Source organism: Saimiri boliviensis, chromosome 2, assembly GCF_048565385.1.
Source record: "Saimiri boliviensis isolate mSaiBol1 chromosome 2, mSaiBol1.pri, whole genome shotgun sequence".
NCBI lineage: Eukaryota > Metazoa > Chordata > Mammalia > Primates > Cebidae > Saimiri > Saimiri boliviensis.
In genome coordinates, this window is record NC_133450.1 from 86,770,898 (window position 1) to 86,785,199 (window position 14,302).

The 14,302-nt window shown below is 44.9% G+C and overlaps 2 protein-coding genes across 2 annotated transcripts in view; one reads left to right on the forward strand and one right to left on the reverse strand.

Annotated features, from left to right (window-relative positions):
- The window catches only part of MYO1E (myosin IE), a 237,153-nt gene that overhangs the window by 52,816 nt on the left and 170,035 nt on the right, over positions 1-14,302 (reverse strand). The window contains exons 15-17 of the mRNA XM_003928985.4: positions 11,064-11,149; positions 7,354-7,435; positions 1,620-1,726 (exon numbers count right to left, since the gene is read on the reverse strand). Of these exons, the coding sequence (XP_003929034.1) occupies positions 1,620-1,726; positions 7,354-7,435; positions 11,064-11,149 (275 nt within the window). The remainder of the gene's footprint in view (positions 1-1,619; positions 1,727-7,353; positions 7,436-11,063; positions 11,150-14,302) is intronic.
- Positions 12,936-14,081, forward strand: LDHAL6B (lactate dehydrogenase A like 6B). The gene has a single exon (XM_003928986.3). The coding sequence runs from the start codon at positions 12,936-12,938 to the stop codon at positions 14,079-14,081; it is 1,146 nt and encodes a 381-aa protein (XP_003929035.1).

Genomic DNA, 14,302 nt, shown 5'->3' on the forward strand with positions numbered 1-14,302 from the left:
GTATGTGTGAGGGGTGAGTGTAAAAGTGACAGAGACAGAGGCAGACTGACAGCCACTGTCTGGAAGCCTTCATTCTGTCAGACTGAAGGAGATCCTATTCTAGATGGAGCCTCTTAAGAGGAAAAAACTGAGGGCTAAGGAGACCAAGGGTCTCACTCTAATGACTTAGTGGTAGGTTATCACCAGGACACAGGTCTTCCAAATCCCAGTCTCCCAATCCCAGTTCTTTGCTTCGCATCAGTGATTCTCAAAGTGCCTGAGCCATCATCACTAGCACCACCTGCAAGATTTTTCAGATGCACATTCATGGGCCCCACTTGAGGGGCACTGCATCAGAAACTCAGGGTGGAGCCCAGCAATCTGAGCATTAATGAGGCTTCCTGGGGATTCTGAAGAATGCTCAATTTTGGGAACCAACGTAAGAGGGCAAAAAAAGGTATTTTCTATTTGATTGACTGACTGACTGACTGACTGACTGACTTGAGGTCTCACTGTATCACCCAGGCTGGAGCGCAGTTGCTCAATCATGGCTCACTGCAGCTTCAAACTCCTGGGTGTAAGCATTTTACATCTTCAGATGGGAAGAGATAACAATGCTGCTACCCTCTTAGTCTCAAACAAGAGTCCCGTCTCTCCCAGGAGGTAATTAGCAGGTAGGAATTTTAGTCCTTGTGATCCTGTGGAAGCTAAACCTGGAGCTCGTCACTTGACACCTAAAAGAACCACCTTCTTTTCTCCAAGAGAGAGAAGACAAGAGGTAACAATTCTGGCAGGCTCCCACCTGGGGACTGATATTAGGTGGTGATGGCTGGGGTCCTCTCTGTAGTTGAAGCGTCTCCCCAGGCTTCTACGCACAGTGGGATCAGGCCTCTGAACAATGTGTGTCTGGGTCCCCCAGTGAAACACAAAATTCACACTTTCTAGGCACCACCTTAAGCGGCTCCTACTCAATGCCTCCATTTCCTTCTGCCCAGGCCACTTCCCTAAATGCTAGCTGTGGAAGGAACAGTGATGTGAGTTTACCTGGAAGTCAGGGCAGAAAGGGCTCGCTGAATTCTTGTGCTCTGCGTTTCCCTTGGACAACATTCCTCCCAGAGTCATTCTGCTCATCAACATGGTACTCAGGGGGAATGCCAGAGCCTCCAGGGTGTCCCCAGTGTCTTCATGAGGCACAGCAAATGCTGGATTGTGTTTCTGCCAGCTCTTCAGCCCTTCACTTTCCACCCCAAGCTAAGCATTCTAGGCTGCATCCTGTGGGTCCCAGTCAGGAGCTGGGTGTACCAAGAATGTCTATGCAGAGCTTCAGACTGATTTTAAAACCATCATGACTCTGCGGTATGTGGTTATATTTTGTTTTTGTTTTTTTTCCATCTGCCCCCAGACTAGCCAAGATCAACATTATAAACTGCTAATTCTGAAAAGAATGGCACCGCTAACATTTTAGGAAATGACACAGAGGGGAAGCAATATATAGCCTTTGTCCTGAAGAAGTTAAGCCACAAGGACCTGACAAAGACATGTGCCAGCAATTGACACGGCTCCTGCCTGTGATGGAGAATGGCTCACCTTGAGCACAGGGAAAAATGTGTTGGCCTCACCTAAGCCGCTTTCCCTCATACCTGCTTTCCTCCCAATCTCTGGGCTTCTTAGTTTCATTTGGTTTTATGCAGCGAATGTAGTGGGGTGTACATTTCATCAGGGTGCTCACGAGGTCATTGGCTTGTTTCTAGAAAGGAAGAACAGTATCATCGTCATGGAACTTTCTCTAAAGACCGAATTTCAAAGGAGACTTGTAAAAACTCTATTGTAGAATTATATAACTAGGAATGAATCTTTGTGACAATTCGCTCATTAAGCTTAAGTCAGGTCTACTAAACTTTTGTAAAGCTTTGCTGACTTTTATGATGATTTTATCACTCCTAAGTGCGTTTGAAATTCAATCGTTGAAAGCAACCAGGCATTTTTAGTAACGTTAATAAAATAAAACAACAACAAAAAACAAAACTCCCAATAAATCTTCAAATACAATGATTTTCATGTGGTACAGTGAGGCACGTCAGTTCATTTTATACTGATTGAGGACCTTTGCATATACATTGTTCTCATTAACTTTTTCCCTCCAAAATCATTTATAAGGATGAATCATCAAATCTCCTACACTCTTTTGCTTGGCAATCCAACTAATGAAGAATCACTTTATGATAATGATGCAAATTCACAGTTAAAGAATGGGAGATTCATAAAAATCTGAGAATTTATAAACTTTTGATATGCCACTTCTTTCAATTTCTTCCTCAGTATGTCCATTTAAAAACCTGCAGAGTCTGAACACTTTATGTGTGGCTGATAACTTACTTCTTCACAAATCTAGAATATTCCATATAAAACCATCTATTAATGCCTGTGCACTGGGTACCCAAAGTAGAACAGGGTTCAAGCAGAGAAACCCCCATAAATAAAGCTGAAATTGCTTTGGAAGTATTTTAAACCCTGAGAATCTCAAACTTCGTTTGAATAAACGGGAGTAGGGCTCACATCAGCATTCCCATCCCACAGCTAAGCACATCCTGTGGGTCCAAGGATGTGGCACACATGCGAACTCTACTTCCAAGCAAAGCAGCGTGAAGGGAGAAAACCTCCAAAAGGAAAAAGCCAAACGGGGCCTCCAAAGCCAGAAAACCACTACAAAGTCAGCAGAAGGGATTTACTTGCAAGAGACAACCTCTCTCAATTAGGGCTTTTCTGTTTTCATGGGTTTGAGAAATCTGAAACCCTTGGGAAAAACTACTGAGTATATTCAAAGCAAGATATTCATTGGTGAATTTAGTTCTCTGTTTAGATGTGCAGGAAACAGCACCCTTTGCGATGCTTGAAACTGAGGACAGGCAGGGCTGCAGAGGCTCCATGATCAAAGCAAACTCCTATGATGTGAAAGTAAATTGACTTTTATGTTCTTTGATGATGTAGACTGCACTTGAGAACAAATCTGATGATTTTTACAACACACCAGGTGGGGCCGGAGAGGGTCTGCAGAGTTGCATGTAACAAAACTTTTTATCTTTAACTCCCAAATTCTCAATTTTTTAAACTTTACTTTTAGATTTTGGTTTCGTGTTTAATTACAACCTTTTTTTTTTTTTTTTTGAGACAGAGTCTCACTCTGTTGCCCAGGCTGGAGGGCAGTGGTATAATCTCAGCACACTACAACCTCTGTCTCCCAGGTTCAAGTGATTGTCCTGCCTCAGCCTCCCAAATAAGTGGGATTACAGGTGCCCACCATTACACCTCGCTAATTTTTGTAGTTTCAGTAGAGACAGAGTTTCACTATGTTGGCAAGGCTAGTCTTGAACTCCTGACCTTTTGATCCGCCCGTCTTGACCTCCCAAAGTGCTGGGATTACAGGCATGAGCCACTGTGCCTGGCCCCAGCTAATTAAACAAATAATTTTTTTTTGTAGAGATGGGGTCTCACTGTATTTACCATACTGGTCTCGAATCCCGGCCTCAAGCAATCTTCCCACCTTGGCCTCTCAGACTGTTGAGATTACAGGCGTGAATCACTGTGCCCAGCCTTGGGTCAGTTTAACATGTCTCCTGAGGTGGTTGTGAAGCAGTAACTGAGTTTAATTCTGATTCTAGCCAAGAAGAACTCCTGAGTTAGGATAGAAAGGTACCAATAGCACATGCTTAATAGAAGCAGGTGTTAAAATATGCAGACAGCACAGTGAGAAAGGACTTAGAATGAAAGCACCTCATTCTACCTTTAACAGAGAGGACAGCAGGCCTGACTGAGGGTCCTGCCCTTTTATTTGCAAGCTACTTGACTAATCACGAGATTTCTCTGGCCCCCAGTTCTCTATCTGTAAACTAAATAGGATGCACTAGAAGACCTCTAATTTAATCTAGAGATTGAAATCAATATTAAAAACCAAATAATCAGGCTGGGCGCAATGGCTCACTCCTGTAATCCCAGCACTTTGGGAGGCTGAGGTGGGCGTATCAATTATGGTCACAAGTTCAAGATCAGCCTGGCAAACAAGGTGAAACCTTGTCTCTGCGGAAAAAAAAAAAAAAAAAAAAATTAGCCAGGCAGGGTGGGGCCGCCTGAGAGCTACTTGGGAGGCTGAGATAGGAGGATCGCTTGAACCTGGGAGGCAGAGGCTGCAGTAAGCCAAGATTGCATTATTGTACTCCAGCCTGGGCAACAGAGTGAGGCTCTGTCTCAAAAACAAAAAACAAAACACCACCACCACCACCACCACCACCATCACCGCCGCCACAAACAAAAACAAAAACAAAAAACCCCAACCAGTCCAATCACCTGCATGATGCCTGCACCTCCTCTGTCACATCCCTTTATAGTTCCAGCTACACGCAAAGCTGTAGCCAGTCCACCTTTGTAACCTCTTAGCTTGATTCTCTCTGTAGCATTAATCTTTGGCTCTAATTTAAATATGGATGAGTATCCCTTATCTGAAATGCTTGTGATAAGAAGTGTTTTGGAGTTTGGATTTTTTTCAGATTTTGGAATATTGGCATTATGCTTTATTTTATTTTTTGAGATGGAGTCTCACTCTGTCGCCCAGACTGGAGTGCAATGGCATGATATCATTGCAACCTCAGCTCACTGCAACCTCCATCTCCTGGGCTCAAGAGATTCTCCTGCCTCAGCCTCCTGAGTAGCTGGGATTATAGGCGCTCGCCACCACGCCCAGCTAATTTTTACATTTTTAGTAGACACAGGGTTTCACCATGTTGGCCAGGCTGGTCTTGAACTACTGACCTCAAATGATCCACTCACTCAGCCTCCCAAAGTGCTGGGATTACAGGCATGAGTCACCAGTCCTGGTCTGCATTATATTTTATAGTTGAGTATCCTGAATCTGAAGAACTGAAATCCAAAATGTTCCCAAATTTCAAACTTTTTGAGCCCCAACATGATGCTCAAAGGAAATGTTCATTGGAGCATTTCAGGATTTGGGATGCTCAACCTGTACTGGTCCCTTCCAGCCACAACGACAGCGAATTTAATGAAACCTCAAAATCAAGTGCTATTAAGTATTACTATATTAATACTTTTATTTATAATCAAGATAATGAGAGGTCCCATCAAATGAATATTCTATGAGTTAAATCCTACAAAATCAGTTTACATTTTTAAATAATTAGAATGCACTGAAATACGTAATACTAAGACGACTTTGAACACAAGTTTAATTTTTCTTTCAGGGAAATCAGAATCCTTCTAAATGCTTATGCCCCAGGGATGTCATTAAGATGACAATGCTGTCTGCAAAATGCTGTGGGTATGGACCGTAGCAGCGACTGGGCCATGGCTATGTATCTATAAGAAGTACTTGGAGAAACTTTTATTCCTATGTGGAGGCAGACAACCAGGCAGTCAGAGGTCATGCCGTCCACCAAGGAGGGTGTGCCTGGGTGGGAAAACACAATGCAATCCCTTTCGGTCGACTGGCTGACTTCAGCTTGACCTCCCTAGCAAGAGCCTGAGACTTCTAACCCTGAACATTTTGGCAACACCCCAGAAATGATGGCATTTTGAGCCTTCAACTAGACAAGCAGATGAAGGAAAGAAAAGGGACAAGTCCGCAAGGAGGAAAGAAGTGTCCCCACCCTTGCTCTCCTTTTTATAAAGAATAATCCAGACCACTTGGAAATGAGTCATCACAACCTGGATGATCTGGGCCCCTTGGATCTGAATGTGACAGTCTTATGACTTGATTTTCCAGCCCAGAGTTAATCCTTATCCAGGACCTCGCAGTCAAGGCATGAGTCAGAAACTTCATGCAGACATTAATATCACAGCCTCATGAGAATTTCATCTGTTTTCTGCCTTCAGCTCTCTGCTCCAGTGAACCTAACCCAGTGACTGTCCTGAGGCTACTAAATTTCTCTAGTTCTTTCGACATGATGTTCTTGAAACCCAGAGGGCTCTACCCTACAGCTGAAAGCTCAGGCTGGACTCGGTGGCTCGCACCTGTAATCCCAGCACTTTGGAGGCTGAGGTGGGAGGATTGCTTGAGCCCAGGAGTTCAAGACCAGCCTGGGTGACATTGGAAGACACCAACTTTACAAAAAGGAAAAAAGAATTAAGCAGAGACAAACAACGGCGGTATAGGAACGGGGCTATTAAGGAAGAATGTAGTCAGAGCACATATACATCTTGTGTTCACCATGTCTCAGGCACTGTGTTAAATGCTTCTGATGAATTATGAAACTGAACCACCACAGTAACTTCTTAAGATAGTCACTAAGATCTCCATATTACAGGCAAGTGGTGAAGGCACTGAGAGAGTAAGTAACAGCTTGGCAAGCACACCGCTAGGAAAAGCCGGAGCTGAGATTCGAACACGGGCAAGTGAACCTCAAAGCCCTGCTGTCACTCCACCATTCCTCTGATTGTAAAACTGAGGAAATAGTTAGCTGGTATGATTTTTACAAAAATTATTCCTAACCAGTATGATTTTAAAAGATAGTTTAGTGAGTACTTCTCAGTTATATGATTAAGTGTGTGCGACACAATGACAAAACTTTTTTTTTTTTTTTTTTTTTTTTGAGACAGAGGTTCATTCTGTCCCCTAGGCTGCAGCATCACAGCTCACTGCAGCTTTGACTTCCTGGACTCAAGTGATCCTCCTGCCTCAGCCTCCCCAGTAACTGAGAGCATAGGTGTGAGCCACCATACCTGTCTAATTTGTATTTTTAGTAGAGACAGGGGTGCTCACTATGTTGTACAGGTTGGTTTTGAACTCCTGGGGTCAAGAAATGCTCCCTCCTTGGCCTCCCAAAGTGTTGGGATACACTTTAAGATTTCCTTCAGACTTGAGACACCACGTGGCCAGACGTGTCTGTGATTCACAGCAAGGAGAAGCCTGCAAGATCCAGTGAGGAGGGATACCTAAATTGCCCCAAAAGACCAAGTAGAATTTCTGTCAAGCAACGTTCCATAATCGGCAGGTTTGGGGGCCTGGCTGGGACAACTGTCATCAATATCTAAAACACGGCTCCGAACCACAACATTTCTCTGCTAGTTTAACATAAATTCTTCCAGATTCTGTTTAAAGCCATTTCCTCTTAGAAAGTAGCTGATTATCATCTGCTGACTATTAAGCTATGAGGTACTTAATATCCACCTAAGGTTTCGGGTACAGCCAAGTCAAATTCAGCTTGCATCCTGGAACCTTTTAACAAGCAGTGATGTTACTTCTGGGCACCTTCTGTAACCACCCCTTCACATCTCACAGAGCTCATCCCGGCCCAGGGGTGCAGTTCCTGAGTCCCAGAAAACCCCAGCCCTTGTAAGAACCTACACATTTTCTAAAATACAACTAACCTTTATTTTGCTTCCGGCAGTAGTTGGGCGCCCTTTCTTGTCAGCTTGCAGATTTTCCGGAAATAAAGACTTTATAAAAGGTCTGGAAAAGGAGAAAAAGAATGAATTAGCAATCTGTAAGTACCGTGGGGGCTGAAAGCCTGCCTTTCTAAAGGATGCAGTGGAGGGCTGTCCCCAGGCCCAAAATCTTGGCTACAGGAAAGCCGTCTGACTCACAGCACCGGCCATCAAGATGTGACGTGGGGAAATGACCAGTGGACAAGAGGCACGAAGGGAAAGAATTCCAGGTTGCCTATATATATAGGCAACCTGGAATCAAAGACTGCAAAATAAAATTTAAAAGTCTGCCTTTCCAACGTCCCTAGACAGGAATTGAGGTATACCGTGACAGGAGAACCTAACAGGGGTAAGTCAGTATGGGATTTTAGGTTTTTTGTTTTCTTTCTGAGACAGGGTCTTGATCTGTTGCCCAGGCTAGTATGCCAGGGTTCGGTTACAGCTCATTGCAGCCTCGACCTCCCAGGCTCAAGCCATCTTCCCACCTCAACCTCCTGAATAGCTGAGACTACAGGCAGGCGCTACCATGCCCAGCTAATTCTCATATTTTTTGAAAAGAATGGGGTTTTGCCATGTTTCCAAGACTGGTTTCAAACAGCTGGGCTCAACTGGTGTTCCTGACTCAGCTTCCTCAAGTGCTGGGACTACCAGTGTGAGCCACTGCGCCCAGCCAGCATGGGTTTGTTAAGACAAGTAAGACCAGAGCTCAGGGAACTGTATGAAATGTCTGGATTCAGTGCTGAAGCTGCTTGTCTCTAGAGCAGAATTTCTGAGCCTGGGCACCACTGGTAGCTGAGCTGAACAATTCTTTAATTCTTAATAATTCTTTAATTATTCTGAATAATTTGGAGGAGGGGGCCTCTTCTACACATTGTGGATATTCGGCAGCATCCATGGCCTCCGCTCACCAGACGCCAGTAGTACACTGTTCCCAGCTCCACCCAGAAAACCCTCACCAACTGTTTTTGAGTATGAGCAATTTTAATCGAGGCAGTAACAAATCACAAATGCTCTGCCTGCTGAATACACTTTCAATAGTGGTACTAACTGAGCTGCATGTGTTTACATGTCTGCCTCACTAGCAAAAGGGCAAGGGCAACGCCTTACTCATCTTGTGCCCCTGGTGTCTGAAGCATAGCATGGTGCAGTTGGTCTATAATAGGTATTTGCTGACTGGGTAAATGATGGGATCCATGTAAATTGGCAATCTGACACTCAAACTCGCTTCCTCCTCAATGACTTATTGGGTGCTTGAATTTTCCAGGATGTCTCCCCAGGAATCTGCTTTTAACTTGACCAGATACAACTACAGGTTTTGACATCAAATGTGTTTACAAAGGAATAGGCCATGAGTATATGACAGCAGTTTATGTGGAAGTAAAAACAGCTCCTAAACTTCGCAGGAACTGTACTAGTTTTTTTATTTATTTATTTTTTATTTTTTTTTTTTGAGACGGAGTTTCGCCCTTGTTACCCAGGCTGGAGTGCAATGGCGTTATCTCGGCTCACCGCAACCTCCGCCTCCTGGGTTCAGGCAATTCTCCTGCCTCAGCCTCCTGAGTAGCTGGGATTACAGGCACTCACCACCATGCCCAGCTAATTTTTTGTATTTTTAGTAGAGACGGGGTTTCACCATGTTGACTAGGATGGTCTTGATCTCTCGCCCTCGTGATCCACCCGCCTCGGCCTCCCAAAGTGCTGGGATTACAGGCTTGAGCCACCGCACCCGGCTGTACTAGTTTTTAACAAACAATATCTGGAAACAAGTTTGCACTTGACTGCCATAAAACCCACAAGCCAGGACTTGTGGCTTACCTAACCATTTCAGAGAAGAACAAACAGATATTGTATGTTTTGAAAGAAAAGAAAGGCAAAATCTCAAAAATGGTGGTGTGACTGCAAGGAAGGGCAGGGATGGAGAGCAGAGGGTGAGGAGGAGCATGGAGCTGCAGAGAGAGAAGTAAGTGGAGCAGAACAACTGATCAGGGCCTGAAAAGGAAACACTGGCTTTACTTTCATTGTAGTCAGGCCTTTATTAGGAAGTTATCAGGTTTGCTGCCATTGATTAGAGAAGCTTGCCTCGCTATTATGACAGCTTTACAAATAGAGACCAAAGGAGCAGCTCTTACTTGGAGGAAGTGCTAGAAATTCTAAGATCTGGCATGCATGGGCCTTGCCTTACATGCATGGGCCTGCTCGTGTAAATTTCATCTCCTATGTATTTACCCAGGATCTTGAGAACCCTTTCAAGGAAGAGGAGAGGAAGGCAGAGGTGGTCTTGAGAGCTCTAGCAGCATGCAAGAGGGATACCCCCACTATGCTACCCCTACAGCTTAAATAGGGTCTTGGGAATTCAAATGGATCTCTGAGTCACTCCTCCTTTAGTTGTTCCTCCCAGAGTTCTCAAGCCATTTCTTTTTTCTTCTTCTTCTTTTTTTTTTTTTTTTTGAGATGGAGTTTCACTCTGTTGCTCAGGTTAGAGTGCAGTGGCATGATCTCAGCTCACTGCAACCTCTGCCACACAGATTCAAGCGATTCTCCTGCTTCACCCTCCTGAGTAGCTGGGATTATAGGTGCATGCCACCGCGCCCGGGTAATTTTTTGTATTTTTAGTAGAGATGGCATTTCACTGCGTTAGCCAGAATAGTATGGATCTCCTGAACTCGTGATCCTACCCGCCTCACAAAGTGCTGGATTACAGGCATGAGCCACTGTGCCAACTTAAGCCATTCCTTAAGTACTTCAGTGACTCTGGTTACTGTGGGTCTTGCTAAGTCATTAACCATCTTTAAAAATTCAATGACAATCAAGAAGAGTTCAAGGGCAAGGTATCATAGACTGTTCTCTTCTTAAATGGTCAGAAATGGCCATCTCAATCCAAACCCAGTGTGCTCACTTCTTCCTGATAATAGTATTGAAAGGTAGAAAGCCTGAGGTCCTGAAGGACATGTAGATGGCACTTCGAATTTGGGAACATAAGTGTTAGGGACATAAGGGAGAGACTGATATAGGAAAAAAGAAAGCTATTTTGAGAAACCAAAGAGATGAATGATAATCAAGACCAGTAGCACAAAGGACAAAATGCTAACCACTAAACATCACAGCTGTTCTGTTTTTCTTTTTCCTTCTTTTTGAAATGGAGTCCCACTCTGTTGCCAGGCTAGAGTGCAGTGGCACAACCTCGGCTCAACTTCCAGACTCCCTGGTTCAAGCGATTCTCCTGGCTCAGCCTCCTGAGTAGCTGGGATTACAGGCACACACCACCACGCCCACCTAATTTTTGTATTTTGGTAGAGATGGGGTTTTACCATGTGGGCCAGGATGGTGTCGATCTCCTGCCCTTGTGATCTGCCCACTTCGGCCTCCCAAAGTGCTGGGATTACAGGCATGAGCCATTGTACCCAGCCTTTATTCTTTCTGTATTAGAAATAGGGTCTTCCTATGTTGCCCGGCTAGAGATCAGTGACTATGCATAGGAGCAATTTCAGCTCTCTGCAGCGTCAAACTGCTAGGATCAAGTGATCCTCTTGCCTCAGCCTGCCCAGTAGCTGGGACTGTAGGCGCACACCATTATACCCAGCTCACAAGTTTGTTTTCATATTGAAAATGTCATCAAACCTATATCCCCGCCAGCTATGGCAAAACATACTTACAGCTCACTGCTCTGCATAAGCTCGATGAGATCCATAAAAAGCACATCCCGGTTCCTTTCGCAAAATCCATCCATGTCATAGGATACCTGGCCAAGAAAGGAAAAAAATCTAATTTCATTCAACAAAATGTAATTCATTCAGCAAAATCATTTATTGAACAAAAAAATGTAACTTCACTAAACAAAAAACCCAAGCTGCTGGCAAGGCTACCCTCACCGCAACATGTGGATTTCCAGATGCTGCATTTGGTATTTCTGTCACAGGAAGGCTGTGCACATGTCTTACTTGTTAGGTGGCTTAGTTGGGATGGCCTGCAGATGCTGATGAGGATCTGGCTGCCGGGATAGCTCAAATCATCAATAATCAGAACTCCAATTCTAAAGGCCCCATACCCCTTCTTCAGTGGATCCATAGGGTGTCTAAGTGATAAACTCAATTCTTTTCCTAAATTTTAGCTAAGACAGAGCAAAGGTGAAACCCCTCACGTTCGGCAATTCATTGCGGTGAGCCATGTCATCTGAGGCTTTGCAATTTCTCCCAAAAGTGGTATCAAATTTGCACCAGTCTGGCCAGAAACTCATGCTGATACTCTGTTTAATAAGAGATCAGCAGGGATGATGGATGAGACCAGGGGATTTCCACAGGACGAGGAAGTCCCCAAGACCATGACCTCAACTTACTTTTTGATCATCAGCAGCCCTACACAGCCTGGCACCCAGTAGGCACCCAATACTCATGCATTTTATGAGGACATTACCAAAAGTGAACTCCAGACCTTCATTTTTACAGCCAGTCAGCATGGTTAGACAAGCAATCCAAGTCTGTGATTGCAGCAAGAGGCAAGATGAAAATCCGTTTCTTCAACAGCTAATATATATAGCAGAGTAATAATTCATGTTCTAAAAATATGCAGTAGTAAGGTGAGTTTTTAGTGCTGGATGACTCCCAGGTGGCCCCTACCCGGCTCAAGCTCCTGTTGACTGTGGCAGTGTGGGTCCTGGCCAGGACTGCCACCAAGGCAGTGGGATCCTTTATAAATCGACCTCTAGGCTGGGCACAGTGGCTCATGCCTGTAATCTCAGCACTTTGGGAGGCTGAGGCGGGTTGATCAGCTGAGGTCAGGAGTTTGAGACTAGCCTGGCCACTGTGCCAAAATCCTGTCTCTACTTAAAAAAAAAAAAACCAGAAAAAATTAGGTGGGCATGGTAGTGGATGCCTATTAATCCCGCTACTTGGGAGGCTGAGGTAAGAGAATTGATTGAGCCTGGGAGGCAAAGAATGCAATAAGCTCAGATCGTGCCATTACACTCCAGCCTGGGTGACAAAGCAAGACTCCATCTCAAAAAATAAATAAATGAATATATAAATAAAGAGGCCTCCAGAACACACACCAGAAAGCAGGAGCCCACTCTGGGACACTGGGAGACGGTGCAAGCAGCTACTGGTACACAAAGCACAGTGCCCTATCCTTCCTGGCAGGCTCACGGTTCAGATGCAACCTCATTTCCAGCTGTAGTTAACAAAAGCATTTTTCTTGGCATTCATACTAAAAATAGAAAACTAGTAACTCCAGGGATCTGGGTTAGCCTCTTAAGCATGTCAACTCTTGATGAGAACATTCTTGGTAAAACAAACTCCAGAAATCACTTGCTAGAGAAGAAGCCCTTCACCGCCTCAGTCTGAGCACCCACGGAAAGCACGTGCCGGAAGCGCTGGCAAGGCCCGCGCAGTCGCAGTAGAGAGTCGGGGGGCGGGTCCTGCGCACTGGCTGTTGGGGGCTGACGGTGCCGCCAACGGCTCTCTTGGCGTCTCGCCGGTTTGGTCAGCAGCTTTTTTCCCCGTTCTCTCCCTCCACTTCTTGGGTGAAGAACCATGAGTTGGACCGTGCCTGTTGTGCGGGCCACCCAGAGAGTGAGCTCGGCGGGGGTGAATTTCCTGTGTCTGGGGATGGCCCTGTGTCCCCGTCAGGCGGCGCGCCTGCCGCTCAGGGGCACCTGGCTCTTCACCCCGGTGAGCAAGATGGCGACTGTGAAGAGTGAGCTCATGGAGAGCTTTGCTTCCGAGAAGCCCGTTCATCACAGTAAGGTCTCCATCGTAGGAACTGGGTCGGTGGGCATGGCCTGCGCTATCAGCATCTTATTAAAAGGCTTGACTGATGAACTTGCCCTTGTGGATCTTAATGAAGGGAAACTGAAGGGGGAGACCATGGATCTTCAACACGGCAGCCCTTTCGTGAAAATGCCAACTATCGTTTGTAGCAAAGATTACCGTGTCACCGCAAACTCCAACCTAGTGATTATCACAGCAGGTGCACGCCAAGAAAAGGGAGAGACGCGCCTTAATTTAGTCCAGCGAAATGTGGCCATCTTCAAGTTAATGATTTCCAGTATTGTCCAGTACAGCCCCCTCTGCAAACTGATTATTGTTTCCAACCCAGTGGACATCTTAACTTATGTAGCCTGGAAATTGAGCGCATTTCCCAAAAATCGTGTTATTGGAAGCGGCTGTAATCTGGATACTGCTCGTTTTCGTTTCTTGATTGGACAAAAGCTTGGTATCCACTCTGAAAGCTGCCACGGATGGATCCTCGGAGAGCACGGAGACTCAAGTGTTCCTGTGTGGAGTGGAGTGAACATAGCTGGTGTCCCTTTGAAGGATCTGAACTCTGATATAGGAACTGATAAAGATCCTGAGCAATGGAAAAACGTTCACAAAGAAGTGATTGCTAGTGCCTATGAGATTATTAAAATGAAAGGTTATACTTCTTGGGCGATCGGCCTATCTGTAGCTGATTTAACAGAAAGTATTTTGAAGAATCTTAGGAGAACACATCCAGTTTCCACCATAATTAAGGGCCTCTATGGAATAGATGAAGAAGTGTTTCTCAGTATTCCTTGTATCCTGGGAGAGAATGGTATTACCAAACTTATAAAGATAAAGCTGACCCCTGAAGAGGAGGCCCATCTGAAGAAGAGTGCAAAAACACTTTGGGAAATTCAGAAGGAGCTTAAGCTTTAAAGTTGTCTAAAACTACCATTCTGGCCGGGCGCTGTGGCTCACACCTGTAATCCCAGCTCTTAGGGAGGCAGAGGCGGGAGGATAGCTTGAGCCCAGGAGTTCGAGACCTGCCTGGGCAAGATAGCAAGACCCCGTTTCTCCACAAAAAGGAAAAAGACAAAAAGACCAAAAAAAAAAAAAAAAAAAAAAAAGAAAAAAGAAAAAAAGAAAAAAAGTAAAAG

Bases quoted from the DNA above. Each gene is read 5' to 3' on its own strand.
- LDHAL6B (XM_003928986.3), top strand. From the start codon at position 12,936: ATGAGTTGGACCGTGCCTGTTGTGCGGGCCACCCAGAGAGTGAGCTCG.